This window comes from Nannospalax galili, unplaced genomic scaffold, assembly GCF_000622305.1.
Source record: "Nannospalax galili isolate Female #2095 unplaced genomic scaffold, S.galili_v1.0 scaffold682, whole genome shotgun sequence".
Classification (NCBI taxonomy): Eukaryota; Metazoa; Chordata; class Mammalia; order Rodentia; family Spalacidae; genus Nannospalax; species Nannospalax galili.
The window spans coordinates 66,418-92,205 of NW_008348076.1; the positions used below are offsets into that span (position 1 = coordinate 66,418).

General features: G+C 38.2%; 1 protein-coding gene across 1 annotated transcript in view; it reads left to right on the forward strand.

Annotated features, from left to right (window-relative positions):
- The first annotated feature begins 1,296 nt into the window (after positions 1–1,296).
- Positions 1,297–25,788, forward strand: part of Papolg (poly(A) polymerase gamma) — a 34,042-nt gene continuing 9,550 nt past the window's right edge. Inside the window, exons 1-13 of the mRNA XM_008844475.1 lie at positions 1,297–1,553; positions 5,978–6,139; positions 7,656–7,722; positions 11,704–11,785; positions 11,992–12,101; positions 13,411–13,464; positions 15,876–15,987; positions 18,103–18,192; positions 21,449–21,587; positions 23,654–23,726; positions 24,341–24,461; positions 24,789–24,873; positions 25,596–25,649. Coding sequence (XP_008842697.1) covers positions 1,537–1,553; positions 5,978–6,139; positions 7,656–7,722; positions 11,704–11,785; positions 11,992–12,101; positions 13,411–13,464; positions 15,876–15,987; positions 18,103–18,192; positions 21,449–21,587; positions 23,654–23,726; positions 24,341–24,461; positions 24,789–24,873; positions 25,596–25,649 — 1,166 coding nt within the window. The 5' untranslated portion in view covers positions 1,297–1,536. The remainder of the gene's footprint in view (positions 1,554–5,977; positions 6,140–7,655; positions 7,723–11,703; positions 11,786–11,991; positions 12,102–13,410; positions 13,465–15,875; positions 15,988–18,102; positions 18,193–21,448; positions 21,588–23,653; positions 23,727–24,340; positions 24,462–24,788; positions 24,874–25,595; positions 25,650–25,788) is intronic.

The window sequence follows — 25,788 nt, forward strand, 5'->3', positions numbered from 1 at the left end:
GATGAAGCTGAACAATACATTTGGTTTTGTTGCTACTGTTGTTTTTGAGATAGGGGCTCCCTGCAGCCCCACCTGACCTGGGACTCACTGGCTCTGCTTGGCCTTAGTCTCACAGAGATCCCCCTGCCTCTGCCTACCGAATTCTGGGATTAAAGGCACAGGCCATTACACCTGGCAAGAAATGTATCAGAAAGAACTTAAAGCATAACACAGAGACTGACATAGGTCAGATTTTCAATAAATATTTTGGATGGTTATGTTACTAACCATCAGTAAGTAACCTCTACTGGACCTGCTCATCTTCCAAGAACAAACAGCTTCTTGGGGGCGTGGTGGCACATGCTTTTAATCCTGGCACAAGCCTTTAATCCCAGCATTTGGGAGGCAGAAGTGGGCAGAGTTCTGTGAGTTGTCAGCCGAGTCTGCATAGAGCTTTCCAGGCCATCTAGGGTTGCATAGTAAGACCCGGTCTGTCTAAAACAAACAAAAAAACAAAAACAAAACAAGAAAAGATGTAGTATTTGAAATTACTTTTACCCTTTAAATTTTTTTTTTTTTTTTTTTTTTTTTTTTTTTAAAAAAAAAAAAAAAAAAAAAAAAAAAAAGAGGACGATAAATCTTTCACTGTGATATATCAAAATAGCCCTTGAACTCACAGAGATCTGCCTGCCTGTGCCTCCCGAGTGCTGGGATTAAAGGCGTGCGCCACCACGCCCGGCACCCTTTAACATTTTTTAATTGGTCACTTTCCCTCTCATTTTCGTTCTCATCATCACACAGAATATGATTTTCACTATTTGAAAATGTGAGTTTTTTTGTGTCTTTTGTTTACCCTATGGCAAACGGGTAGCAACTGTATCCAGCCTCTCAGGTAAATGCCACAATGTCATAAATCGGGAGCATAGGGGTGGTGCTTGGAGGGAGAAGTGAACAGTTAGACCCTAATTTATAAGCTCTCTTTCCTGGTATGATTGTGTTAAAGTCGCACGTTCTTGGGTGTGAACCACTGGTAAGAAAAATCTCAGTGTTGCTTTCGTCTATAACTAAAAATGTGGGGCTCACTGAAGAGTTAAAACAGTGTTAGGAAAAGCTGTGACCTTCTCTTTATTCTTTCACTGCGGAAACAAGGGAAACATTTCCAATTACCTTCGCAGGGGCTGGATTAACAGTTCTACCTAAAGAACCCTGGACTCTACAGAGCAGGGTCGGCCGCGCACCCGCGGAGGGCGTGGCCCCGAGCCGAGCTGGGGGCGTGGCCGAGGGCGGGTCCTGGGCTCGAGGGGCGGGGCCGCAGAGGGCGAGGGGCAGCCTGGGAAGCGGCGCCATATTGGAGGCGGCCGGGCTGTATTGTCATAAATAGAGCCGGGTTTGTGGTGTTGCCACTGCTGGGTTGAATGCCTCGGCCGTGGTGAGTTGGGAAGCGCGCGAGCCAGCGAGCTAGAAGCGAGCGGAGCGAGGTGGAGCGGAGAAGGAGGACAGGCTAGAACCGGACTCCAGAGCGCAAGACACCCGCCGTATAGAGACACGCAGGAAGCGATGAAAGAGATGTCTGCGTAAGTGGGGGCGGCGGTTGCGGGCGAGGTGGAGAGGTGCGCTGAGGTGGGCGGCCGGCCCCGGGGGCCACCCTGTCCTCCGCAGGGGCGCTCCCCTACCCCGCGACTCACCTGGCCGACCTGCTTGCCTTCGGGTCCTCGGGAGTCCCCGTCAGCCCTCGGCCGGCTTCCGAGGACGCCCGCAGTCCGGGACGCGGCCAGGCGCGTGTGGCGGACGGGGAACGGCGGTCACCGCCTGCCCCTAGCCCTGGGAGCCGGGCCGCTACGGTCTGCATTGGCGCAAACACTAGATACCATCCCCCTGCGTCCCCCTCCTCCCAGCCCGAGTGGCTGTCCTCAGGTCTTCCGGAGGGAAGAGCCCAGCCCGGGCGAGGGGGTGCGCCCCCCTCCCCGCGCCTTCCCACCGTATCCCGGCATCTCTATCTACCTTCTGCTCACACTTTGTTAAGTCAGAAGCAGTTCCTGTACTTGCCAGGAATTTATTATGGCTGGCTCCTTAGGTTGCAGTTAATTGGGAAATAAAGCAATCCTACAGAAAATGCAGAGAATTAGCAGAAACTCTGGTTTGCGTAGCCACCACCCATTTCTCCCAAAGAATAAGGTGCTGTGCTCTACCTTATCGCTTTATTTAAAAGAAGTCAGGCATTCCAGTACATCTGAAGGACTCACCTGCACTTTCGCTGGTCCGATTCTCACCATTCTTCAGAGGTCCCATAAAACTGAATGTGTTGTCTTTGGTCGCTGCATTTGTTAATGCTACTCCTATGCCTCTGGCCATGACTCTATTGTGCTTGTTTTAAACTAGGTATAGTTGATATCACGATTGCCACTATGCAGCCTGCTTCTTTATAACATAACTCTGACCTTTCTCCATGTTAACATTTGCATTCCTAATTGTTATTAACTAATGTATTGCGTTGTATATAAATACACCCCAATTTAGCCCCTTTAGCGACTATTTAGGTTTTTTAGAAGTTTTACACTGTGAAGGTGTATATTCTTTCACATATCTTCTTGTACACCTGTAGTAAAATTTCTCAAAGGTTTTTACCTGTAAGTGAAATCGATGGGTTAAAGGGTATGTGGCCTCCCTCCCCCATAAGAGAGGTTCAAAACCCTAAATTTGGAGTTTGGACCCCAGGAGAGACCTAGATGGCCACCATTTTGAGAATACAAATAAGAAAGTGAGGGCCAGGCGTTGGTGGCACATGCCTTTAATCCCAGCACTTGAGGGGCAACTGCAGGTGGATCTCTGTGAGTTCAAGGCCAGCCTGGTCATTATAGTGAGTTCCAGGCCAGCTGAGGCTACAGGGAGACACTGTCTCAAAAGACCAAAAAGTTCTTAAAAAAAGAAAAAAAATGAGGACTGGAATCCCACCTTTAGAGCTGAAGTAGTTTTGTGGAGGGGAGAGTGGAGAGGTGGGAAGAGGTGTCTCGTTAAACCTTAGGTTATATATGTAAAATAGCATTTATTATTTTTTATTATTTATTAGATAATTTGATGTTTTCTTTATTATATAAAATGGCATTTATTTTTTTACCTACCTCTCAGAGTTTTTGAAATTAATTATATGAAAATCCATCTGTGTTCATTGTATATAACCAGCACCCTTAGCTCTCTTAGATGTAAAAAGCCAAATCTTTAAGAACTACAATTTGAACTAACTGAAGTTTTACTAGATCGACAGCAAGATAAAAAAGGTAGAGAAAGTTGACATTGACCCCCTATTTTTCATTGAGTCATTTGGAAGGTATATAGACTACTTGTTTATTGAGACCAGGTTTCATATAGCCCAGACTAGCCATGAACTTGCTGATTCTCTTGCCTCTACACCTCTGGAGTGCTGGGACTAGGTGTTTGGTGTACTACCAAGCCTAGCCAGGCTATTCTTCATCTAATCAAATCTGTAGCTAAAAAACATGCCTTACAGCCTGGCATGATGGCGCACGCCTTTAATCCCAGCACTTGGGAGGCAGAGGCAGGCGGAGTTCAAGCCCAGCCTGGTCTGCATAGTGAGTTCCAGGACAGCTGGAGCTACAGGGAGACCCTGTCTCAAAAAGACCAAAACAAAAAAAAAAAAAAAAAAAAAAAAAAAAAACATGCCTTACTTGTAGACTTAGTAATGATAAGCCAATGTCATTTTTGTAGTTTGGTTTGGATGCTGAGGTTGGACTCAGGGCTTAACACATGCTAAGCAAATCCTCTACCACTTGTGAGGCAGAGGCAGAGGCAGGCAGATCTGTGAGTTCAAGGCCAGTCTGGTCTACATAGTGAGTTCTAGGCCAGCTGGGGCTACAGGGAGACCTTGTCTCAAAAAGACCAAAAAAAGTTAAATGCCACAAAAACAGAATAGCAGTTATTTTTTCATTGTAACTGGTTAAAACACTGGCTTGGGGCTAGAGCTCAGTGGTAGAGGGCAGTGTTTAAATTTTTTGATTGACACATAGTAGTTGTACATATTTGTGTAATGATCAATTTAGGGCAGTTGGTATGTCCATTACATTTTTTGTTTATCTTTACTATTTTGAAAAATCCAATTATTATCAATCAGTTACTTTACTGCTGTATAGGACATTAGAAATCAGTCTTCATCCAGTTGCACTGCCATACCTATAATTTTTTCTGGCAAGATGGGGATCTTGCTTTGTAGCCTTGGCTGATCTTGATCTCCCATCTCCTACCTCAGCTTTGCCTGGTCCATTCATTTACCTCCCTCTCTCCAGCAGCTCTTATTTTTTAGTTTTTAAACATTTATTGCCAGGTGTGGTGACACACGCCTCTAATCCTAGCACTCTGGAGGTAGAGGCAAGTAGATCTCTGTGAGTTCAAGGCTAGCCTGGTCTGCATAATGAGTTCCAGGCCAGCTGGGGCTATAGGGAGACCCTGTCTTTAAAAGACCAAAAAAATTTTCTTTATTTCTGTGTGTATGAATGTTTTGCCTACCTATGTGTAAGTACATGCTTCTAGAGTTCAGAAGAGGACATTGATTTCCTGGAACTGGAGTTTCGGTTTTTTGTTGTTAGCTGCTGCCATGTGGGTGCTAGAAGCAAACGGGATCTTCTGTAAGGGCAACTGGTGCTCTTAACTGCTGAGCTCTCTCCTCTCCAGCTCCATTATTTATTTTTATTCTATGGTATGAGTGTATTGCCTACATGTAGGTAGGTGCTCCTGTCATGTGCAGTGCCCTCAGAGGTCAGAAGAAGGTGTCAGATCCCCTGGAACTGGAGTTAGGACAGTTGTTAGCTGCCATATGGGTGCTGGGAATTGAACCTAGGTTCTCTACCAAGAGCAGTCAGTGCTCTTAACTGCCGAGCCAACTTTCAGCCCCCTGTTATTTTTTTTTTTTTAAGGCTTAGTCAAGTTAAAAGGCTGCCTTTCGTTTTGAGATTACATGTTGTTGGTATGAATTGTTTTTAAAAATATGATAAAGATAAATTGCTGTTAGAGTATATATATATATATTGAGAGAGAGAGAGAGAGAGAGAGAGAGAGAGAAACAAAATAACCTGTTACACTTTTTGTCAAAAAATTTATTTTGGAATTATTGTATAAAGTCTCAAATTCTGTTGTACTTTATTCAAGATTGAAATTTTTTACTGGCTAAGGTAAGGTGGTTTTTAGTGTAAAGAATTTGGTAATTATTCAGTGTGAAAATAATATGAGTCCCAGTTTAAAATGAAGAGAATAATTAAGTCCTGTCACAAAATAACAGGACTATAAACTCCTGAGTCAAATAAAAGGTATTTGTTAATGTAGATTTTCCAAGGACTAACCTAGCTGTGATTTCTTTTTATTTATTTATTTTTTGGTCTTTTTGAGACAGAGTCTCCCTGTAGCCCCAGCTGACCTGGAACCCGCTATGTAGACCAGGCTGGCCTCACAGAAATCTGCCTGCCTCTGCCTCCTGAGTGCTGGGATTAAAGGCGCGTGCCACCATGCCCAGCGTGATTTCTTTTTAAAAGGCGGAGTATGTCTCAAGGACCTTCTAGTGGGATGTTTTGTTTCTTGTTTCCTTCCTTGGAGGTGAAACCATTGTTTTTACCAAGAGCATCTCTCAAGTGTTGACTGCTTTTCAAAAAGATTCCATAATATAGATGGTACTTGACTCAGGCTGTAGGATCCACTGGAGGTAGCCCTCCCATAGATCCCATTCAGGCTCTTTGTATTTGAACTGAGTATTGTTGATATAGTTGTCCTGATGCCAACACATACTGCTTTGGGTATGAAAAGACATTCTAACCAAGAAAGCTAGAGGCTGAATGACCCTTCATAAACTAAACATAAATACAAAATACCTAATTTTCCTTTAAAAAAGTGCTCAACAAACTTTTAAGGTAGTTTAATTAACATGAGTAGATTAAGAGGTTCATTGTGTCAGTATGATGTTTTAAATTTTCTCCATTTCTTAATTTTTCTTGAACAGAAACACTATGCTGGACAGCCAGCGGCAACAAAAGCATTATGGAATTACCTCTCCAATCAGTTTGGCTTGTCCTAAAGAAATTGATCATATTTATACACAGAAATTAATTGATGCCATGAAGCCATTTGGAGTATTTGAAGATGAGGAAGAATTGAACCACAGGTATGTCATTGAAAACTATAAAATACTTATATTTTGATCATGAATTCAACGAATGTTGAATGCTTTCTGTGTCCCTCCCTAGGTATATAGAAATACCAAAAAAGAAAAAAATAGGGACTAGAGGAGACTAACAATCAGTCAAATAAATAAATACAATGTTAGATAAGTGCTGCTGAGAAAGTAAATTTCAAGGTAGATGTCTTCAGAAAAGAGTCCATTGAAAAGTGATATTTGCCAGGTGTGGTGGCGCACGCCTTTAATACCAGCACTTTGGAAGCAGAGGCAGGCGGATCTCTGTGGGTTCAAGGCCAACCTGGTCTACATAGTGAGTTCCAAGACAGCTGGGGCTACAGGGAGACCCTGTCTCAAAAACAAAAGACCAAAAAAAAAAAAAAAAAGGAAAAGTGACATTTAAAGGAAAACTTTAAAGGTTAGGGAAAGAGCCAGGAGTTGGAGGCAGTGTTCTGGGCAGAAAGCCCAAGGTGTGTAGTTTATATGTTTGAGGAGTGTATAACAAAAAATCTTGGGTATCTGAAGCAGAGCGAGTAACTGGGAGAAATTAGGTCTTAGGTAAGAAGGACCTTCAAAGACAAGGACACTGTGAAAGTGTTGGAAATGGAAAGTTATTGGAATTTTGAGTAGAACATTAGCATGATCTGAGTTTTAACATAGTCTGTCTGCTGTACTGGCAATAGTCTAAAGAGGCCTAAAAGAGCAAAAGCAGGGTGACTCTAGTTGTAGTAACCCAACTTGAAAATAATGACACCTGGTACCTGGAGGATGACAGTGGAAATGACAAGTAGTATCATCAAGGTGCATTGTAAAGGTTGCAGTGAGGCATGGGAGAAACAGTTCTCAGTAATGACAGCAAGATTTTCAGTTCCAGCATCTCGGTGGATGGGGTTCCATCTTCTGGGGCAGACTGAGAAGTAATTTGGAAGGATCAGGAGTGAGTTTTCCATGCTATTTATGGGATGCCGAAACACAACTCTTAATTTTATTTAATGTGAATGCTTATGCCATTGATTTCAGGTTTAGTAATACCAAACTGCTTTAGTTAAGTAATATTTCATGAAAATTGGCTGATAATTAATTTACCCAATTTAATTATACAAAAACCCATGACTGTTAGTGAGAGAGTGCCGGCCCTACTACCACGTTGAATTGATGTGATTCTGTGTAGTAAGGCAAAGAAAACTGACAGTTTAGTTCTCCTTTGTATCCCCGTTGAAGGTAACTTTACTATTCACACTAGATTTTTTAATTTTTGAAATAACTCAGAAACCAAAATGCTATCATCACACTTATCCTGTCTTTGGCCCTCTTCCATCTCTGAGATGTGCTGTGTATGAAGAGCATGCACACATGATAGATACGTGCGTTTAACCTAGCATCAACACAAGGCTCTGCCTGTGTTTATTTCTTTAATAATGTTTAGGTTTTGGAGTGGTGTTTTTTTTTTTTTTTCCTATTTTAAAGTTTAAATCTAAAGTTGTCATTTTACTTTTTATTATAGGCTGGTTGTTCTTGGCAAATTAAACAATTTAGTAAAAGAATGGATTTCTGATGTCAGTGAGAGTAAGGTAAGACTCTAAACTGCATGAAATTCTTTGTTTCATTATATTTTGGCCATTCATCCTAGCAATAATGTACAAGGGTCAAATTATGTGACATGCTTTAAAATTTACTCTGCAAGTGTGTTGAACAGTAACATTTTATATAACGTATGGATGTTTACTTTTGTCTCTTTGAAAGGATGGTTTTTGCCTTGTTTGCAAAAGGGCAGCTTTTATCTGTTGTGATTATCTTTTTTTTTTGCAGAATAGTACTATTTGCAAGTTTGTAGCAAATGAAACATAGATTCAGTCCATTGGGTTTGATTTTCACCTTACCTGTACCAGAATCTTCTCATAAGTATTTTATTTTGAGTGGATTTAGTAATTTTGCAGCTCTCCATTTGGATTTTGCAATAAATAAACCACTAGGTTCCATATTGAGCAACAAATACAAAAACTAGGCTCTCTGATATACTTGGGAATAAATTGGTCTAGGCAATTGAATTTCTAAGTAAATGAGGTTTTACCCCAGAGATAACCAGTTATAGCTGCAAGTCTGTGCAGATGGCATGTTTGACCCACATGTAGTAGGCCAGAATTTTCAATTTCAGGCCTTACTTAGAAAGCCAGACCCTAGACTTTTTTAATTTTACTTATTTTATGTGTATGAGTGTTTTACCTACATGTATGTAAGTGGAGTGCTGAAGTAGGCCTTAGAGGATGTCAGATCCCCTGGAACTGGAAGTAAGGGCGGTTATGCTTGCTGTTGAACACAACCAAAAGAGGCTTGAATGGGATTGGGTTTCTTCTCTCCAGTGGCTGCTAGACCCCCACTCTTTTTTTTCTGACATGGTGACTGCCATTTATCAGTATCTATGTTTCTCAGGTGGAATTCTCTATTTTTGCACCTGCCTGGCCTCTCAGACATAGCTGTTTTCAAATCTTAGTTTATGATTATGCAGTTTCCCCTCTTGGAACTTAGCTGGTTTTCCTTTGAAATTAATTATATTTTCTGGCCTTTTTAAAGGGTTTTGAGTTGTGAGTTTTCTTTATTGCTCCATGAATATTATGCTAGCTAGACCAGAATGAGATAGGGCATGTTCAACTAGGTGGTAAAGTTTGGTTTGTATTAGTTCATTTCCTATCACTATAACTTAATACCTGAGACAAAATAATTATAATGAAAAGGTTAAGTTAGTACAGTTTTAAGAGGTTCAAGTCCAAGCTCAGGTGACCCTATTGTTTTGAGCCTCTGAGAGGTACAGGGAAGATGGCAGATGGCACTGACAGGAGTATATGTCAGAGCAGGTTTCACAGCTCCAGTCAGGAAACAACTAGTGGGATCTCACACAGTCCCCCCTTTGAAACCTCCCAGTCCACCCAGCCTCCTTAAGGTCCACTCTGACTCTCAATACTCTCACCTGAGAAGCAAGCCTTTTAACATAGGAACCTTTCAGGGAGCATCACTCATATTAAACCATTTGTCCATTCCCCAATTGCTCTAACTTGTATTTTAAGCTTTTTGTTTGTTTTTATAGTATCCTTGTCTCTTCCCTTAACAGTACTCAGTTGAAAGTTAATAGCTCAGTATGTCTACTTAGAAAATCTCTTTCTGCCCCTTAATCTTCATGGATTTAGAAATTGCCTGTTAGAAATCTTTGTTTATAACGCTTGTTCTTTTATGCCTATGATAAATTTCTAGAATTGGTTCTTTTAAACACTGGACTGAGAATATCAAGTAATGAGACTCTGAAGCCCTTGGTCATTAAATTTAACATGGTCTTTATGCTGTTTACTTTGTTGACACAAGGCTGTCTAGCTCATTTCTAGTGAATTGAGGATTACCAGTAGCTAAGGTGTTGGATAAGCTAGATTCTAGACAGGTGAAATGCTGGTCATGAGTAATGAAAAAAATCAGTTTTAACATCTGTTGAGTAGATAAAATAGTCATTTTGGTTTCAACATTATAATTTCATTCAAACATTTTAATTTTGGAAATAACCTAATGATTTGAGCTAAATCAAAGATCATTTGAATATTTTCCACACAATTGAGATGAACTCAAGTCTGAAATATAGATAAAATAATTTAGTTGTATTTTGCTGGCCGTGGCGGGGCATGCCTTTAGTCCCAGAACTCAGGAGGTAGAGGCAGGCGGATCTCTGTGAGTTCAAGGCCAGCTAGGACTACAGAGAGACCCTATCTTAAAAAGGCCAAAAAGAAAAGAAAAATTATCTACTTTATGATCTCTACTAAAGGCTAAAACTTACCACAGAGTTGAAGATAAAGAATGTTTCGTGAACGAGAAGGAACTTAAAATGAATTTTGACAGGTCAATATTAAGATACTGATAGAATAAACATGTACTTAGTGCAGGGACAGTGACAAATCAAAGGAGATTGAATTGTGAACCAAGTTAGCAGTTTGAACTTCAGAAAAGGGAGCCCATAGGAGCATGTTGTAGAGGTTTTCAGTAGCACGCCCAAGAATCCTTATTTCAGTAGTCCAAGAAGAATGCACTGATTAGCCTTTAGCAGAGAGATCATAAAGTAGATAATTTAGATGTGTTTTTTTTTTGTTTTTTTTAAAAATAGCATAAAGAGAAAAGACTGAAGGAAAGTGTGTAATGTAGGATAGTAATTAATTCAAAGTCTAGGTTAGGGGAGTAGAAGTTGAGAAGAGAAGCCACAAATATAAGGTATTTAATCTGGGTGTGGTGGTGCAGGCTAATAATTTCAGCACTTGGAAGGTAGAGACTGAAAAATATGAAGTTCAAGGTCTCCCTCAGCCACTCATAATTTTAACTCTTTGTGGTTTGTTTTGGTTTTTGAGACAGGATCTTACTGTGTAGCCCTGGCTGGCCTGGAACTCACCTGGTAGACCAGGCTGGCCTCAACTCAAAGATCTCTCTGCCTCTGAAATAGTGGGATCACAGACATACGCCACCACACACAGGCATCGCTAATTTGAAGCCATCTCGGGCTATAGGAAACCCTGTCTTAAAATAACAAAGTCATCAATAAATAAACAACAACAACAATAATAATGGCCCATTGTGGTGACCACGCATTTAGCCCCAGCACTTGTGAGGCAGAAGCAGGCTGATCTCTGAGTTCAAGGACAGCTTGGTCTACATAGTGAGTTCCAGGACAGCTGGGGCTGCAGGGCAACCCTGTCTCAAAAAGACCAAAAAATAAAAAATAAAATAAATAAATTGGGCAGTAAGAATATTGAGGAACATAAATAAGAAACTAAAAGGAATATCGTGTTTTTATCATAGAGCTAATGTTTAAGGCATGGATATTAAGTGGATCAGGATATATCTGGATAAGCACTTGGAATTGGCCCTGGGGAGAGGTAAAAAGTAGCTTTTAAATTATGGAACAAAGAAATGTTCATTGAAGTCTTCAGCACTCCTAAGTAGCTCCAGTCAAAAGTGACCTCATAGTTGGGTGTGGTAATACATGCCTTTAGTCCCAGCACTCTGGAGGCAGAGACTGATGGACCTCTTTGAGATCAAGACCAGCTTGGTGTCCTAATTTCCTGGATACTGGGGCCACAGGACGACTCTTAAAAAGGTTGCAAACCCAAAATTAAACAATTAAACATACCAGTTAATAAAACCAAGGGAAAGATGGGATTGACCAAAAGTTTTGTGTCAGAAATAGCTGGAAGTTCATTAGTTTGCTAATTAAGAGTTCCTTGATGGCTAATGAAAATAATGGATCCAAAGATAAGCATTGGAGTAGATAAAGGAATTAAAAAGAACGGTTTTCATAGGACAGTGATGTTGGCATATGTAGTAGACATAGTTTGTTTAGTCTGCCTCTGGAAACTCCCTCTTTACTTCCAAGTTGCAACTATAAGAGCCTTAAAGTACTTTTACAAATCTCTAAGATTGACAAGTTATTATATATCATTTGTTCAATAAAAGATAGTAAACATTTAAGTGCTTTTTATACAAAACGAACTGAATGATTGAATGCCTTTTGCTTCCTTTTATTTTAGAATCTCCCACCTTCTGTTGTGGCTACTGTTGGTGGTAAAATTTTCACATTTGGATCATACAGGCTTGGGGTACACACCAAAGGTAACTGTTTTTCTGTTCTAGTGATAAGAATTTTCAGTAAACTGTTTCCATTGTTGAGCAAATAGAGCACAGAATTCCCATTATCTTATTACTAAGCATTAACGATGGTTAAAGTTTGTATACTCATCTCCCATACTTTGTTTTATGTGAACATTAATGAAAATATACAATATATCCTTCTTAATAAGAAATACTTTGATTTGTAGGAGCTGACATTGATGCACTTTGCGTAGCTCCAAGACACGTGGAGAGATCTGATTTTTTTCAGTCTTTTTTTGAAAAATTGAAACATCAGGATGGTATTAGAAACTTAAGAGTAAGTATGCTCTGGCATTTAATATTTTGACATTAATAACATCTATAAAAGCTAGGGTTTATAATTATTGAAATATCTCTTTTAAGTTGCTCTATCTTGTTTATATAATGCATAGAACATAGGTTTTATAGTTCTATAGACTGTTTGTCTGACACATTGGCCTGGAACTTACCAGTTAGGTTAGACTTACTGGTCATTGAGCCCCAAGGGGTCGTCCTGTCTTCCTAGTGCAGTACTGTGCCCAGGATTGGGTTCTGTGGATCAGATTCAGATCTTTGTGTTTGCAAGTCAAGTGCTTTTGCAAGCTGAGCCAGTCTCCAACCCCAGTTTTTTGTGTTTCCTTTGTTTCTTTTTTGGCTTTTTGAAACAGGGTCACCCTTTAGCTCGAGCAGGCCTGGAATTCACCATGCCTGTGCCTCCCTAGTGCTGGGATTGAAGGCATGTGCCACCATGCCTAGCTCCCCAGCATAATTTTTTTGATAGACTAGATATGAGCTCTGAATAGTTTTTAACACTAGTACTTTTATTTATTTATTTTTTTTCTTTTTTGAGGAAAGAATCTCATGCCTTCTAGGCTCAAACCCTCAAACGTACTGTGTAGCCACTGAGTGCGGGGATCACAGGAGTGGATTGCCATGCCTAGTTTACACTAAAACTTTGTAACTAATCAGTTTTAAATTTAGTACCCAAGATGACAACAGTTCTGCCTTCCAATTCCTGACAAATATATTTTTTATTTTATTTATTTATTTTTGGTCTTTTTGAGACAGGGTCTCAAAAAAGACAAACCTGTTTATGGGGGCTGGAGAGACAGCTCAGTGGTTAAGAACACTGGTTGTTCTTACAGAAGACCCAGGTTCAAATCCCAACACCCACATGGCAGCTAACAACTGTCTGTAACTCCAGTTCCAGAGGATCCAACAGCCTTTTCTGTCCTCCACATGCATTGCACGACACGGATGCACTTACCTACATGCAGGCAATACACGCATACACATAAAATAAAAATAATAAAAATTTTTAAAAATCTGTTATTATGTGTATAAGTGTCATGCCTACGTGTATGTAAGTATACTCATCTGACAAATATTTTTTGGAAAGACAAGTTAAATAACAGTTGTAGGAATTTTGTGTGACCTGAATAACACAAGTTATAAAATAGAAGAGCTTAACTAAACATTACACAAATAATATGTTCATTTTTCTTTATTGAATTAAAATGAAAATTAAAAGCAAAGACGTATTCTTGGCAGTCAGGAAGGATAAATAACAGAGCTAACCTATGTGTTATTTTTGTCTCCTTTTATAGGCTGTAGAAGATGCTTTTGTACCTGTTATAAAATTTGAATTTGATGGTATTGAAGTAAGTGTTTAATTTTTTAAAATATTACTTTTATGTGTATGAGTGTATTGTTTGCATGTATGTAAGTACACTAATGTCATACATTGCTGGTGGAGGTCAGAAGAGGGTTATCTGATCCCCTGAAACTGGAGTTAAGGTTGTTAGCTACCATGTGGGTGCTGGGAATCAAACCTGGGTCCTTTGCAAGAGTAGCGACTGCTCTTTAATTGTTGCGCCATCTGCCCCCCTCCTTTTTTTTTTTGATTTTGCAATTGAAATATTTAACCTAGCTTTGTTTTAAAATCAGACTTAACATGGACATTTTTTGGATTGGTTTGGTTAAGATTCATTTTGGTTTTTGAGATAATGTAACACTAGCTAACCTCCTGGGGGTTGAGATTATAGGTATGGACCACCTTGCCTGGTGCTCTGTGGCTTAGGAATTAAGTAGTCTTTCCACTTTCTTTCCCATTTCTGTTGACTTCTTACCATGGAACATGAAACAGCCACTTACATCACTTCTGTCTACAATCATGATTTCTATACACATCTTTCTCATTCCCATAATCTTCTAAAATAATTGTACAGTTAGAATTTTAGGTGGCGCAGTATTCTATTTACATTGTTATGATCTCAAAGTTAAGTACTAAGTATACTGAATTTTCTTAGGAGTTAATGTTTGTTCTATTTTGTTTGCTTGGGTTTTATACTTAGGTCTACTTTAAACCCAGTCTTCTATAGTTGTCTGACTCGCCTTTAAGTAAGTTAAGATTCACCAAGCATCTTGAAAAATAAAGTTTCAGGACTGGAGAGGTGGCTCAGAGGTTAAGAGCACCGGATGCTCTTGTGGAGGACCAGGGTTCGAATCCCAGCACCCATATGGCAGCTAATAACTGTCTGTAACTCTAGTTCCAGGGATTCGAACACCCTTTTGTGATCTCTGTGGGCATTGCACAACATGGGTGCACTTACATACATGTAGGCATTACACTCATACACATAAAAAATAAAAATAAATAATTTTTAAAGAAAAAGTTTCACTGAGTCTTGTTATCTGTTCTAATCTCAGCTAATTATTTTCTTGTCTTCCTGAAATTTTCTTTCCCTACTCTAGAATTTTCTTGACATACTGCCATTTTTTCTTTTTATCTTTCATGCTTTGAAAACACTGAATTTGCTGGGTATGGTGGCACACACCTTTTAATCCCAGCCCTCAGGAGGCAGAGGCAGGCAGAGAGATGGAAGCAAGCCTGGTCCACATAGTGCCTTACAGGTGGACTAGGACTAGAGAGACCCTGTCAAAAAAAAACCAAAAAAAAAACAAAACCTGAATTAATGATTTTGCTGAGTGTCATTCTAAGTAGGAAATTATTTTTCACATTAAAGGCCTTCAGGATCTCTGTTGCTTTTGTGCTGTATTGAAAAGTGTACCATTTTGGTTCTTCATTGTAAATTGCAGCTGTCTCTTGTTTTGGTTTTGGTTTGTCTCCTTCATACTTGTAGGCTTCAAGATGATAATATACTTTGGTATGTATTTTTTTAACCAATGTGTTAGGCATTCCTTAGTACTCTTTCAATTTGGAAACATACAGACACACCCAAAAAAACAAAAAAACATATGTACACCTTTTTTTCCATGCATTCCTAACATACTTCTTAACCATAGCATCATATTTTTGTTCTGCTTTTTGGTGTTCTCTTGTCTTTCAGGCTTTGTTGCTTTTCATTTCTACTGTCATATTTGTAGTTTTTAAAACCATTTTACGTTTTGTGGGCCTTGCGTGGTGGCACACACCTTTAGTCCCAGCACTTGGGAGGCAGAGGCAGGTGGATCTCTGATTTGGAGGAAAGCCTGCTCTACACAGCAAGTTCCAGGCCAGCAGCATACAGGGAGAAATTTAATGTTCTTTTACATTTATTCAGTTATTTATCGTAGCTGCCTATCATTTTATTGAATAAAACATTTTTTAATCTGAGGTCTTCTGGGCGTTTCCATTTGTCCTGCTTTCCAGCTTTTATATCTTTTGCTGTTGTTTCTTTTTGTCTTGTTTTCCTAGTGGGTTATGCCTTTAAAATAAAAACAAAACTAAACCAGAAACAAAACAAATTTTTCCTTATATTTTGAGTTTCAAGAAGGAATAAATGGAAATGTGTGTTGGATCTTCATCTTTATGGATAAGCTTGTTGATGAGCTTTTTTGGTATATATGCTAAAATCAAAACATTTTTCTTAATTTGAAACCTAAAGACTGCAGTGTTTTGTGTATTTTTTTCCCTACCATTAGATCCCCTTAATGGGCCTTTTAATGCTCTGGTAGACTGTCCCAAACTAATAATTGCAGTTTTTTGTGTTTTTGAGGTGGGACTGGGGAGGATGGACTAGAAGGAGAAAAGGTAATATTTTTCTCTTTTCTTTTTTACCTCTTTCCAAAGATTGATCTAGTCTTTGCAAGACTGGCAATACAAACCATATCAGATAATTTAGATCTAAGAGACGACTCTCGCCTGAGAAGCCTTGATATAAGGTGTATTCGCAGCTTAAATGGTAAGCTTCTATAGAGAAACGTTAGATACCTGGTTGAAAACAACTAGATCAATAGAGAGTGGCCTTTTTTGAGGACTGAACTAGAAAAATGCTATTGGCTTAGAGTATAGCTCAGTGTTAGAGCATGCACTTAGCTTGTGAGAGACCCTGTATTGCAAAAATAAAGAGGAAAAAATCAGTTTTCTTTATATGAATAATATAACCACATTTACACATCCTAAAAGCCACAATTATTTGAAAGATTATGTTTTAAGTTGTGGCTCATAAACTTGTCTCAGGTTCCTTGTAAACAAGATTTATAGAGAACCCCCAAATGCTTTTGTTTTTGTGGATTATATCAGTTAATATATACCATATTATAAATAGAAATAAATGTTTAAAGTATTTATTAGTTCATTCAAAAATAATAAACCTATTATAAATGAAAAAAAAATTTGTGTATAAAATGGCTTTTTAAAGACTATCTTAACTGCTTTCATAGTCAATCTTTTATCTAATATCTTATTTTGGTTAAAATATCAAGGGAAACTCTTGGTTCTTAGTGATATACATTGAAAATGGAGTATTTTAATAATCTTTTTATAATTATGATTCTTCTGTGCTGTTATGCTAAAACTTTACTCCAAACTTGTTTTTAACAGCTTTTTGGGGGTATATACCATAAAGTTCATCCTTTTTTGTATACAATTCATTGGTCTTTAATGTAGTCATGATTTGTATACTAGAATCCAACCTTAGAACATTTCATCCTCCAGAAAAATCCCCTAGACCCATTTGCAGTTACTTTCCCTTCCAAGCACCAATCTGAGGTGACCACTGTTCTCTCTCTGTCTCTATGTACTTGCCTTTTCTACACATTGTAAGTGGAGTCATATAATATGTGCTCTTTTGTGTCTGGCTTCTTTCATCTAGCATAATGTTTGTGAAGCTTGTCCACATTAATAATTTGTTCATTTCTCTTGTTAAATAAAATTGGTAGTTTCTTAAAGGTTAATTAGAAAATAGAATCTAAAATCATATCAGTGAAATTACTCTGTTACATTAAAATCTAATGGTCTGTCTTACCCTTGTGTGTGATTTTTTTTTTTTTTCTACCATAGTTTGGCCATTTGGAAAATATTGATTCATATCACCAATTCTGTCAGGAAGACTTTACTATAAAGATGTCAGGTTCACAACATGAAATACAAGTTATTCAAAATTCCAATTTAACATAGAAGCTTAAATTTTATTATCCACAATTAATAGTGCCATTATTTTCCTTGAAACAAGGACCTTACTTAGCTCTTTTTTTTTTTTTAGGGAGTATCTGAATACGCAATACTGTACAAGTAAATTGGTGTTTCATAGAAGTAACAGATAATAGCATACAACTGAAATGATGACACATTCTTTCCTTTTGTTTTTTAAAATTGTGATGGTGGTGAAAATAAGCTGTATATGTTTATACTTTGTTGCCATTGCCTTGACTCACTGCTAAGATAACAGCAGTTTATCCACCACTGCTATTGTACCATCAGTGCAACTGTTTAACCACTGTGATAGTGGCAAAAATGTAGTATTTCCTGGGCGTGGTGGTACAGTCCTTTAGTCTCAGTACTCAAGATGCAGAGGCAGGTGGATCTCTATGAGTTCGATGCCAGCCTGGTCCACAAAAGGAGTTCCAGGCCTGCCATGGCTACATAGTGAGACCCTATCTTAAACAGAACAAAACAACAACAAAAATAAAGTAATACTATAAAAGTAGATTTGACCTCATAGAGTCTCATGGTTTGAGAACCACTGGTTTATAGGTCTCTCTTGGTTCAATTAATCATTGCATGTTGCTATACTTCCAGAATATAACAGTAAATCACACTTTTTTTGTTGTTGATAAGGTTTGTTTTGAAACAATAACCATTTTATAGGACAAAATCAAATGTAGAAGAAAACGAAAAGGTGCTCAGACCTATCTGTTTCAATATTGGGTTTCATTATGCATGCAATTTTTAATTGTTCAAAAAGTAAAATATTTTCTCATGTATGCTAAATATTTAAAAGTCTGAAGGTTAGGAGGACATTGGAATTAACTGAGTTTTGTTCTTTAGTGAAAAACAATGTTTTCTCTTTTTTTAGGATGTAGAGTTACTGATGAAATTTTACATTTAGTGCCAAATAAAGAAACTTTTAGACTTACCCTAAGAGCAGTCAAATTATGGGCAAAACGTAAGTATCCCAAGTCTTGTATGGTTATATTCTAAAATCCTGATTTTCTGTTGCCAGTGATAGCAGCACACATGAACACTCTGAACTTAGTGAGGCTATTAGATTGAGTGCCAGTGAACTTTTGAAAAACTGTTTTTTGGGTGTAATGGTTATGGTGTTCTTAAGTATGACTATCTTTCCATATATATAGACATTTTTCATGTGATGATTCATAAAAGGCTCTTTGCCTAGCTTTGATCTGACAAAGGATATTCTGTATTTGTGACTATAATCAACTACTGATAATGCTAATATGGGGGCTAGAGAGATGGCTCAGAGGGTAAAGAGCATTAGCTACACAAACATGAGGACCTGAGTTTGAATCCTCAGCACCCATGGCCATGGTTACATGTGCCTGTAACCCCAGCACTGTAGGAATGGAAACCAGGAGGGTCTCTGAGGCTTGTGGGCTGTCAGCCTAGCTCCAGGTGCAGTGAAAGAGCCTGTCTCAAGGGAATAAGGTAGGGAGAGGTAGAGCAGGACACCCAGTTGCCTCCTATGGCCTCCCTGTGCATGCACCTGTACTCACATGTGTACATATACTACACAAACACATAAACACAGAATTTTTTTAGAGAAGTCAAAAACAAAGTGATATAATCAGAGAAATGTTAGGTCATTCTGTGGGCATGCAAACATAATAGAATGTGCTCACATAAACCTAGTACACACAGCCTGCTGTGTATATAGACTGGTATTGTTCCTAAGCTGAAAACCTATACAACCTGTTAGCTGTTTTGATTAATATAGGGATTTGTAACACGGTGTTAAATAATTACACGTAAAAAGATACCTAAATACAGATAAGGTACAGTAAAAACACAATAGAAAGACAACATCTCTGTGATGCACTTGCCATGAGTAGAAACAGCTGTTTCAGAGGTTGCTCAGTTAGTGAATGTCTAGGACATTGATGTGCACTACCATAGACTTTATAAACACTATTTTGACCTCACTAGGTTTATGAAAAGAATTTTTTCTTCAATAATAATTAACCTTAGCCTGTTGTAACTTTTTACTTTATAAGCCTGATTTAAAAATGTTTTGACTCCTTAGTAATCATACTTAGTTTCAAACACAGGCACAAATTGGTTATGGTGGCACAGGCCTGTAATTCCAGTACTTGGGAGACAGTTGTTTGAGGGTCATAAGTTCAAAGCCAGTTTGGGCTACATAGTGAAATCCTGTCTCAAAAACCAGAAACCTGCAGACCACCTGCCACTGGTCCCAGCTACTTAGAATCCTGAAGAGGGTTACTTGAGTTCAGGAGTTAGAAGCCAGCCCATGTAGCAAGTGCAACAAAGCCCTCTCTAAAAGAAAACAGAAATTCAATCATTGTATAACTACCCCCAAAATATTTTCTTTCTATTCTTACTCTGTAAAAGTAACAGTTTTTTTCCATTTAATAAAATTTTTTACTTAAAAACAAAGACATAATTTTTTTCTCCTTATAGGTTAAACATCATGTTTTGTCAATTTTTAGATGCATAGTTTTTAAGTTTAGCACGTCTGATATTGATATCTTACAGGATTTCCCCCCACTTTCTATATGGGACATAAAAGAATGTCATTATGTAATGAGGATATACCAAGTTTTGTAAAATGTGGGTAATTTTTCATAGATTTCTATAGGAAACAGTAGTTTCACAAGTGAGTCTAGTGCCACTGGTATGTTCTGCATTATGGAGAGGTATCCAAATCTGTAAAATACTGAATGTTGTAAACAACTTTATATTTGGTTAAAATAGACTTTGAGCCTAGCATGAAAGTCTGCTTATCAATTTTAATATTGTATTCAGCACAGGCCCACACAGAATCAAAACCACCAATACCACTGTCTTCCACCTCCACTTGTCTCACAGGAAGAACTTCATAGCCAGTAACATAAGGAGTTACTTATGTAACTCCAGTAACATAAGGAGTCATTGCCTATCATCATAACAATGCCCTTTTAGCAATCCCTCTACAGTGCTTGCTTCAAGCTCTTCCTGAAGAGTTGCCACTATTCAGAAACATGTCCATCATGGTTTGTTTTCTTTTTTTTTTTTCCATTGAAGATTTATTTTTAGGCAGCTAAAGCATCATGAACATTCTTAATGAAACCTTCAGTTTGAGTGAGGTGAGGGGCCTGTTTGACTGATTTCTTTCCTTCCTTTCTTTCTTTCCTTCTTTTGGTTTTTGAGACATGGTCTCTCCCTGTAGTCCCAGCCGGTTAACTCACTATGTAGACCTGACTGGCCTCAAACACGCCCAGGTCATATTTTCAGATTTATTAAAAGAAGCTTGTTGAGATCTGCGAAAGCTTCTGCTAAATCCTTCACAATAATTTCTTTTTGGTGGTGGAGAGTAAGCTAGTGGTTTTCATCAGGCTAGACAAACACTACTCCTGAGCTAGATTTCCAGCTCGTTGTCACTGAGTTTTTTGATAATTTTTTCCTTCTGGAGTTCTTTTTTTCTTTTACGTTGTCTTCAGCTATACAGTCATTATCTTATAGGCATTGGTCATCCCCATTGTAATCTTAAGGTACTGCCATCCTGTATGTGGTCTGTCCGTGACTAGTGTCATTAGTTGTCTCAATCGAAGTAATGGTGCACAAGGTTTTGTTTTGTTTTTTAATTGAATTTTTGTGTACATCATCTTTATGCTCCATTCCCCTTTGGCACCCTCCCATAGCCCCCCGCTGGAGTTCATACATTCTATCATTTGCTGGTACCAGCTTTTTGTAGTCTAATGTAGAACTCTCCAGTGAACTTTCTTTGATTATGGTAATATGTTTTATATCAATATTGCCAAGTACAGTTAATTCTTCTGACCATTTCGCATTTGAAAGTGCAACTAAGAAATTGAATTTTTAAATTTGTTTTATTTCATTGACTTTAAAATGAAATAGTTCCCAAGGGAAAATAATGTTCATAAAAAAAATCTTACACATAAATGTTTGTAGCATTGTTGTTATTCATAATAGCTCAAAGTAAACACAGTCATGTAGTCATTCACTGATGAATGAGTACGTGGAATATCCATACTGTCAAATATTGTTTTGTAACAGAAAGAATACAGTACTGGTAAAAGTTACAACATATATGAATATTAACACCACTTTGTATGTATGTGTTGTATGCTTTGATTTATATAAAATGTCCATAAGTAAAGCAGAAGGTAGATTAGTGGCTGCCTCATTGTTAATAATAATTAACAAATATTTTCATTTTCTAGGTCGTGGTATTTATTCTAACATGCTGGGATTCCTTGGTGGAGTCTCCTGGGCAATGCTGGTTGCCAGAACTTGCCAGTTATATCCAAATGCGGCAGCTTCAACTTTAGTACATAAGTTTTTTTTAGTCTTTTCCAAGTGGTAAGTGTATTTACTTGACTAGTTGTTGACTTCTATGTATATGTAAATTTTATTTGAAAAATTTAAGGACTGTAACTAGGCAAGGTGGCCCATGTCTGTAATCATCCTAGGTCTTGCGAGTTTGAGGCAGGAAGAATAACTTGAGTTTAAGGCCAGAGTTCCATAGTCTGTAGCAGTCCTAGGCTACAGCATAAGACCCTCTTTCAAGAAGAGCAACAACAGAAAGAAAACATATGCAATAAATATTTTTTCCCTTCTTTTACATTCCTTAAAAGCTTAAAAATTTGAGGCAATGGAGGCATCTAGAGGGCACTCTTTTCTCTTTTTTTTCCTTTTTTTTTTTTTTAAAAAAAAAAACCTTTTTTATTTTTTTATTTTATGTGTATACATGTATTGCCTGTATGTAGGTAAGTGCACCCATGTCGTGCAATGCCCACAGAGGACAGAAGAGGCCATCGGATCCCCTGGAACTGGAGTTACGGACAGTTGTTAGCTGCCATGTGGGTGCTGGGATTCGAACCTGGGTCTTCTGCAAGAACAACCAGCGTTCTTAAGCGCTGAGCCATCTCTCCAGCCCGAAAAAAAACTTATTTTATGTGTATGAGTGTATTGCCTGCATGTGTGTAAGTGCATCTATGTCGTGCAGTGCCCAAAGAGGACAGAAGAGGCCATCGGATTCTCCCAGAACTGGAGTTAGGAAGGCTTTTAGCTGCCACTTGGGTGCTAGGAATCAAACCCAGGTCCTCTGCAGGATCAGTCAGTGCTTTTAACTGCTGAGCCATCTCTCTAGCCCCCTTCTCCCTTTTTTTAAATTGATACATAGAAGTTGTACATATTCATGGGGTGCCAAGATATTTTGATAGGTATGTACTTTACATGATCGGGGTTTGAATGTTTGCCTCCTCAAATCTTTATCATTTCTTTTTGTTGAAAGCAATTTTTACCTTTCTTTGAAGTCTGTAGTGAAACTATAATTGTAATTAGTCTAGTGTGTAATAGAACACCACAACTTGTCACTCTGTATAACTAATATAATACAGCTGACTAACAAGTCCCTCTCCCTTGGTCTACCTTGATCTCTTGCTAAGCACTATTCTACTTTTACCTGTGAGACCAGCGTGTTTAGATTCCTTATTAGAGTGAGATCCTGAAGGATTTTTCTGTGTCTTGCCCATTTCACTTAATGTAATAACCTCTAGTATCCCCCACAATTTCATCTGTTTTATTTCCCTTTTTTTTTTTTTTTCTGGAGAAAGAGTCTCACTTTGTAGCCCATGCTGGCCCATTCCTGCTGTCTTCTCCTTTCAAGTATTAGGGTCACAGGTGTGCATTATCACACCTAGTTTTTTCTGTTTTTTTTTTTTTTAAGATTTATTATTTATGTGTATGTGTGTGTGCTTTTGCTTTGCACATTTGTGCAGGTACCCACAGAAGCCGGCCGAGCCTTTCAAATTCCCTTGGTGCTAGAGTTGCAGGCAGTTGTGAGCTTCCCAAAGTGGGTGCAGGGAATCAAACATCGGTCCTTTGCAAGAGCAGCACATGCTCTTAACCACTGAACCATCTTTCTAGCCCTTGTCTCTCTCTCTTTTAATGGCTCAATAAGTAATAAGGAGTTTGTGGATGTGGGTCTTATCTTGGGAGAAAAAAGTTATCATGGGTTTGGCTCTGTAAATTACTAGCTATGAGGAGGTTGTTTAAGCTCTCCTTTCTTGTAAAATGGAGATAATAATCATTGCTACTCTATTGATACATTAGTATTTCCAGCAAATGTAGTTATTGCTATTAACATATTATCAGAATTCAATCCATGAAAGCAAATGAGAAGGAAGGGAAAACTCAGGTATAAATTGTTTACAACTAATAAGCAAAGGACTGTTTGGCATTTTAGAGAAAAGACAAATAAATAGCTTTTTCCTTTGTGCACTTTGTACTTCTCTTGCTAAAATGCCCAAATACCAAATACCCAGAGCACTAGATGTAAGAAGGTTGAAACAGACTAATAATTTAATAGTTTCTATAGACTCTGAAATGAGATTCTGTGACTTAATTTGCTTTATTCATATTAGGGAATGGCCAAATCCTGTGCTGTTGAAGCAACCAGAAGAAAGCAATTTGAATTTGCCTGTCTGGGATCCTCGGGTATGTAGATTTATTATGGAAAAGAACATTTCTCAAAATTACAGTCTAGTCTCTGCACAACTTTCTTCTATGTTGCAGAAGCCCTTCCCTGGCTGTGTATTTTGGTGCAGCTGATTTGAACCTCTATTCAAATGTTACATCATTAAAAATTATTCATATGACTAGTAAGTGGGTATATCAACTGTAGTGTCACAGTCCATTGTGAAAACCTGTTTCACAAGTAATTGGTTATAATAAAGTACTGGAGTATATAAAAATTTTACCTTGCAGTACAGTTTAAAACACTTGTACTTCTCACAGAGCTTCTCTTTTAATTTGGTTATAGAGTGGGTGCTCATGTCTGTGCATAACTAAAGATAGTCTCTGTAGTTATCATTGTATATTTCCTTAATCCTGAAAAACCCATTGCTTTTAAGATAACTGTCTGCAGTTTCATCAAACAAGCAAACATCTGACTTGAAAAAGAAACGTAGTTGGGGAGGGGAAATGTACTTCCTAGAATGGAGGAAATTTAGTATTAAATTTATATTTCATATTCTTCAGACTTTGGGGAAATGAAGTGAGGACAACTGAAATAAGAGAATAGATCAGTTATTCTGCTTCTAATTTCACAGGTAAATCCATCAGATAGGTATCATCTCATGCCCATAATCACCCCTGCCTACCCACAGCAGAATTCTACGTATAATGTGTCCACATCAACTCGAACAGTAATGGTAGAAGAATTTAAACAAGGTAAACTTCGGCCCTGTTGCCCTTACATGTTCCCCAGGTTTTGGTTAATTCTCTATATTGCAGCTGTTTGGCAGTTAGAATTATGAAACTCAACTCTTTCTAAAACTTCAAATTTTTTCCAAAGTATATGATACTAAGGCCAAAGTTTGAGCCAGTTCAGTATGATTGAGCCTAACTTTTGTGTTCTAAGATGCAACAGTGGGTTTACATTGTCTACGTCAAGCATTTGTTGGGGTTAGGTGTTTGTGGGTAAAATAGTATAAAAGCTGATCCAGTTTGAAAATTAGACATAGTTTCTAAAACCCTCTGAGTTTTGTTTTTGTTTAGGTCTTGCAGTTACAGATGAAATTCTTCAAGGGAAATCAGATTGGTCCAAATTACTTGAGCCACCAAATTTCTTTCAAAAATACAGGTATTTAAATTTTTACAAATTTTGTTTATATTTAGAAAGAATAGCAATTTTTTGGTTTGGGTTTTCTTTGGTTTTCAGGACTTTTTAAAACATTTATTAGTGTGAGGAGTGGGCTACATGCCACAGCACTCATGTAGAGGACAGAGAACAGTTTGCAAGAGTTGGTTCTGATTTCCACTCTGAGGCTCTCAGCGATCAAGCTCAGGTCGACAGGCTTGGTGGCAAGCTCTTAACCTGCTAAACCATCTTGCTGGCCCCTTGTGTTTTGATTTGTTTTGTGGTGGGTTGGGGCATGATGTGGTGTTTGAGACTGGCCTGAAATTTATACTGGTCCTCCTGCCTCTGCTTCATGAGTGCTAGGATTACAAGTGTAAACCAACCACATGTTCAAGCAAGAACATTAAATTTAGGACGCTAATACATAACAGATGACAGGAGATACTTATATTTCTTAAGCAAGGTAGAGAATGGGCTAATAGAGAAATTCTAGATGATAAAGGTTGTCTCTATTGTAGTAGCAGTCTAGCAGTGGTGATTTTTTAAGTGAGTTATTTTTAAACTGTAGGGGCAGCTTTGTGAAAAACAGCATGCTCTTTCATACACTGTATACTTGTATTGTTCTTTCGTTCATTGGGATGAAGAAAGAAAAAAGCTGGTGGAAAGTAGACTAACAATGTTTCTGGCTTTTTTTCCCCCTGATGATTGCTGCAAATTCTCGATAGACATTATATAGTATTGACTGCAAGTGCATCAACAGAGGAAAATCATCTTGAATGGTAAGTTCTCTTTCCTCCTGTCTGGTGTTAATAATATGCTTGCATGATGCTTTACCATTAACTAGTTTCTTGCTCAGTTTTCTAAACTATGCTGTCTTGTGGTGACTAATCATACATGACGGAGCATCGTTAATTAAGA